Below are 5,548 nucleotides of genomic sequence, written 5' to 3'. Positions count from 1 at the left end.
GATTCCTCTCTGGTTCCGGAGAAGATGACCGTTTACAGTTGGAGGGAGATGTGCACTTTAGGCATTCAAGTTTGCTAAAAATTCTCATTTGAAGTCTTAAAATTACATTACTTTATTTATTTACTCTTTTATGGAGGAGGAGAGCGCATATCACGGAGGCGTCCTTGTGGAAATCAGAGAACAATTTTCGAGCGCGTCCGTTTTCTCCCTCGACTCCAGGGATCCAACTCAGGGTTTTGGGGTTGGCAGTAAGCGCCTTTGCGTGCTGTGTCGCCTCGACCGACGGACCCGTATTTTTATTTTTTAAGTACAAAACTAACACTATCATGAAAATGAATGCTGGGGCGGGGTTCTGGAGTAATGTTCTCAGCTGTCAGACTGTAATCCGAAAATAGAGAATTAAAAAAAAAGCAATCAATCACTCCTCCACTCAGATGAGAACTTTTGAATCTGTTTTTATCAAGAACACGTTTAGGAATATTTTGGATGGTAAAAGAAGCTATTTTCTCACTGTCGTTTTGAATCAGTACGTAATGATTGCGTGTCACGCTAGTTGCTCTCCCGGTGCGCAGAGAGAACCTCTTAAAACGTGGAGAAGCTGGGAATAAAACAGATACCTTGGCTGTAAGCGATTCTTGTTCCGTTTAAATTACTTCAAGCGTTCGGCTTTTAAATGTTAATTCCAAAGCCACTTATTTAGCCGTCATTGCAAACGTTTACCTTTTGAAAAATAAAACCACATCAAAAGTCGGAACAAACCGGGTTAAAAATGAACAGTGTTTTCCAGATATGAGTAAACGCACAATTTCACTAGAAAGAGGAATCGCCACAGTAAGAGGAGGCGACAGAAATGAGAGAACTATTTCACACCTGGCCCAAGGGTGCCTGTCGGGTGGCCATTCACATCTATCATTTTTGACGGCAAAGAGCCGATCGGTCGAGACTCAATGGGAGTGATATACTGATATGAAAAATTCGAATACTCCTCCTTTCCCCTCCAAAAAAACAAAGTTTAAAACTTTGGGGCTTAATAGAAAAGGGACAGCCGTGCAGATGCGGGTCTCTCTTCTTGTTTCAGAACTCTGTATTTTATAGTAAGTGGTCGCACGCGAGCTAAGATGGGAGGACAGAGGGGGGCCCGGAGGACACGAGGTCCGGGATGGAGGAAGGGAAGGATGGAGGAGCGCTTTTCACCTTGACTTGCGAGCAGCAGGAGCGGGGCAGGCGGGGCCGAGAAGGCTCCTCGCTGCTCCCGAGCACGTGGGGCGTGGCGAGGGCGTGGATTACTGAGCCGCCAGGCCGGCAGGCATAAGAGGCGCGGTCCCCCGCCCTGGCTGAGCTCCCCTGCGCTCCTGGTCCCTACGCACGGTGGAGGCCGGGACGGGCCGTTGGGTTGGTCCTCCAAGGGATGCTCTCCCCGAAGTGCCAAGGCCAGCCCCGTTCTCCCAAAGCCGCGGTCGCCCCGCACCAGCCCTCGGCCGCAGACATGGCCCTCTACTGCGGCGACAACTTCGTGTACTCACAACCCGCCGCCGCCGCCGCGCCCGGTGCGCCCCCGGCCTCCAGGGCGCCCTACGGGCTGTCCGATTACGCCGCGCCACCCGCCGCCGCCAACCCCTACTTGTGGCTCAACGGGCCCGGCGTGGGCGGCCCGGCCTCCGCTGCCGGCTACCTGGGCGCCCCGCCGCCGCCCCCCGGAGCGGCTCCCGGGCCCTTCCTGCAGCCGCCGGCCGCTCCGGGCACCTTCGCGGGCACCCAGCGGGGCTTCGCGCAGCCATCGGCTGCTGCCCCGGCCTCGCCCGCCGGCTCGGCAGCTCCGGGCGAACTGAGTTGGCTGACGTTGACCGGCCACGAGGACCTGATGAAGATAGTGCGTCCGCCCTACTCGTACTCGGCGCTCATCGCTATGGCCATCCAGAGCTCTCCCGAGCGCAAGCTCACCCTCAGCCACATCTACCAGTTCGTTGCCGATAACTTCCCTTTCTACCAGCGCAGCAAGGCTGGCTGGCAGAATTCCATCCGCCACAACCTATCACTCAACGACTGCTTCAAGAAGGTGCCCCGCGACGAAGACGACCCAGGTGAGAGGGCAGGGCAGGTGTCTCCCGGCTGGGCAGGAGTAGCCCATCTGCGAGTGCTTTGAGCTGGAGCTAGCTCAGTATCCGGTCTGTGCGCCGCTGGGTTGAAAATCCACTCGGGATCTTCTCATAACTGAAGAGGAGAACATGTGGGTAGAGACACCCCAACCTGGTCTGATAGGGAGCTGGTCCCTTACATTCAGGGCAGAAGCTGGCTGGCGGGCTAAAGAAAAAAAAATTAAAAAAGAAAAACAATCCATGCCCTCAAACAGGAGGCCCCTGCAAGTGCAAGGGTCAGCTTAGTTACTGGAAGTAGATTGGGAGAAAGAACAGGAGGAAAAAGAACTCCCCAAGAGGCAGCGTGTTCTGTTATCACCTGTTGCAAACGGTGAGATGAGAACTTTGCGCCTGGCTTCCTTCTTTGAATTGAGCATCTCACTGCATCCTGACCCATTCACCTAACTGGAGCAATGGTTTAGCGATGAAAGGCGAAAGAGCGCCAACTGGGTTTGGCTGTGTTAAGATAGAGAATACCTCCGGTCCCTGGCGTGCAGAAGACTGCCTAGGTTGTGTTGTCTTTCTTACGCGGCACACGTGAGTGAAGTGAAGCTTACAGAGGAACCGATTACTTGTTTGAGGCTTTTTCAATGAAACCAGAACAAGGGAAGGAGAGGGTGTAGAAATATAAGATCGAGAGTTCTGTTTAAATGCTAGCAGCGTCTTTTGTTGTATTGGGGGATGGAACCTAGGACCTCAGATGGGCAAAGGATCAGTCCTACCACTGAATTATGCCCCTAGCCTTGCAGAAGTCAGCCACTCTGGAGCAGTGTTTGCCAGTACTGATTCTGTATAGTGCAAAGCACATTTTAAAAGTTAATGTGATTAGGCATGTAAATTAATTCTGTTCCCATAATCCTATCATTTAGGAGGTTGAGGATGGAGATCGAAGCGTTCGAGGTCAGCTTCATGGCCTTTGTCTTAAATCTCATATCCGGTGTATATTTTATAACACATTTTAAAATTTGGGACACATTTCAAGTGCTTTAATGGCCATTTGTGCCCGGTGGTGACACTTGGACAGGATGTGCAGTTTTTGAAGGTGCAGCTCCCCAGTTTAGCTTCAAACCATCCAAGATTTGTATGTCTGTTGTCATGTGTATTCCTTTGAAGTTTAAATAAGTTCAATGATGTTGGTATCTGTAAAAGGTTGTTTTAAAAAAGAGCAAAACCCCGTGTTTGGAGGTAGGGAGTGTAGTTCAAAAATAGAACAAACACTTGCCTGGTATATTGAGGTCTTAGGTTCTAGTCCTGGGGAAAGGAGGAATGAGATGGATACCAAGATAACTCAATAGACCTATCCAGATAGTTACAGTCTCTCTCTCTCTCTCTCTCTCTCTCTCTCTCTCTCTCTTTTGTGTGTGTGTGTGTGTGTGTGTGTGTGTGTGTGTGTGTGTGTGTGAAATGCTGCCTCACCCTGGCAGCACTTGTGTGGAAGTTGGCACACAGCAGGTAGCCTGTCTGCAGGCAGTGATCCTGTCTCTGTAGAGCTTTGAGAGACCTGAGCTTATCCAGGAGAGGCACTCGCTGTGAAGAGCTTAGTGACACTGTCAAACAGCAAAGGCCAAAGTTTGGAAAAGCTATCTATCTGCATGATAATGTAATTCTAAGATGCTAGCTGTGGGTCTTTCCCCTTCCATTGTGGGAAGACATGTGTTGTGTGTTTTAAATGAGTGTAGAATTTTCCCAGTGGACAATTTGGTTTTACGATGATACGTACCCTGCTCTGATGTGCCTGGGGTGTCAGTTCCCAGACTCCTTGCTCAGTGGTACAGCTTGATGGCTCATTAGTGTAGTTTATCTTTTTTGTGATTCTTTTCCATTGTAGGAGTGGCATATTTTTCAGAAATAATTGTAGTAAATACTGTTCAGGCTGCTTGCTGTGTGCCAGCTACTATGCCAAGGTTAATTCTAGAATTTAGGAAGTGGAAGCAGGGGGAAGTGATCAGATTAGCCCCTTCCCCATCACCTGCATAGCAAGTCGGGGGTCTGCCTGGACTATGCAACACCCTGTATCAACAAATAGAAAGAGAGAAGAGGGCTAGAGCTGTATGTAATTCAGTTGGTGATACCAGCCTATGACGCATAACACCCTACCTCTGATGCTCAGCATTGTGGAATGGGTATGGCGGTGCATGCTTGCGACTCCAGGGAGGAAGATGAGAAGCACAGTAAATCTAAGGCCAGCATGGGATATATGAAGCTGTCTTTACATATTTAGTTTACCATAGGTGTCCGTGTATAGGAAAAAGCATAGAACTGATAGAATTTGGTACTGTTGATGATTTCAAACATCCACTAAAGTGTCTTAACTTAAGGGGAACCTTCTGTGCCCAGAAACAAAATAGACCCTTTGAGCTGGGAGTGGTGGCACGTGCCTTTAATTCCAGCACTTCAGAGTCCTAGGCAAATGGGTCTCTTGAGTTTTTGCTTTGAGTTCATAAAAGCGTAGCCTGAGCTACGTAGCAAGTTCAGGAGACTCAGGGTTACACAGAGAAACCCTAGTCTCAAATAAATAAATAGGTAAATACATAAATAAATAGATAAATAATAGGACCCTCACTAATTCTTTTTCACCCCCTCAGGGAAAGGTAATTACTGGACTCTAGATCCAAACTGTGAAAAAATGTTCGACAATGGAAACTTCCGTCGGAAGCGCAAGCGCCGATCTGAGGCCAGTAGCAACCTCACTGCATCTTCAGGAACGTCAAAATCAGAAGGGTTGTCCTCAAGACTAAGAGTGAGTGGGAAGCCAGAAGGAGACAGCCCCTCTATGATGAGCTCATCTCAGTCACCAGAGCCTCCAGAGGGCACCAAGAGCACCTCCTCCTCTCCTGGAGTATCCACACAAACCTCCACCCCCTGCCTCAACACTTTCCTCAGCAGCCTCAACACTTTGAGTGTAAACCCCAGCAGCATGAGTACCCAACGAGGCATCCCAGGCAGTCGCCGCCACCTAGGGGGTACCCAGCTGCCCTCCAGCACATTCCCCAACCCTTCCATCCCAGAGGGTTCTCCAGACTCCATGCAGCTTAGTGCTATGAGTGGAAGCAACCAGCTATCTGCCTACTACAGCCCATTTCCTGGCAGCGGCAGTGGGGACCAGAGTAGCCCCTTCAGCAGCCCTTTCTACAACTTCAGCATGGTCAACAGCCTCATCTACCCCCGAGACGGCGGCTCTGAAATGTAAACAGAGCTCCTCAGAGTTTCTCATGTGCACTTGAGATCCGCTTTGAATGTAGGTTCAATTCAGGAGGGGCTGTAGGACTGAGTTTCTGCAGATTCCTGTGAGTTCCTGGATGATTCTACAGATCATTGGCTGTGCTCACAGTAACCAGAGTAGTTCTTAATGCAGCAAACTGTTCCAGGTTTCTCTGGCTGTGTGCCTCTCTGGAGATAAAAGGCACCTCGTT

At 49.8% G+C, this 5,548-nt stretch overlaps 1 protein-coding gene across 1 annotated transcript; it reads left to right on the top strand.

Annotated features, from left to right (window-relative positions):
* Positions 1-1,380: 1,380 nt before the first annotated feature.
* Positions 1,381-5,325, top strand: Foxi3 (forkhead box I3). The gene is made up of 2 exons (XM_051202918.1): positions 1,381-2,081; positions 4,721-5,325. Exons 1-2 carry the CDS (start codon positions 1,409-1,411, stop codon positions 5,323-5,325), a joined length of 1,278 nt encoding a protein of 425 aa, XP_051058875.1. The 5' UTR covers positions 1,381-1,408.
* The last annotated feature ends 223 nt before the right edge of the window (positions 5,326-5,548 follow it).

Source organism: Phodopus roborovskii, unplaced genomic scaffold (assembly GCF_943737965.1).
Source record: "Phodopus roborovskii unplaced genomic scaffold, PHOROB, whole genome shotgun sequence".
NCBI classification, from domain to species: Eukaryota; Metazoa; Chordata; class Mammalia; order Rodentia; family Cricetidae; genus Phodopus; species Phodopus roborovskii.
Note: the sequence above shows the minus strand (reverse complement) of the source record. Positions and strands in the feature narration are given on the sequence as shown.

Coding starts and splice junctions, on each gene's coding strand:
- Foxi3 (XM_051202918.1), top strand. CDS start 1,409: ATGCTCTCCCCGAAGTGCCAAGGCCAGCCCCGTTCTCCCAAAGCCGCG. Junction 2,082..4,720: donor CCGCGACGAAGACGACCCAG/GTGAGAGGGCAG, acceptor TCACCCCCTCAG/GGAAAGGTAATTACTGGACT.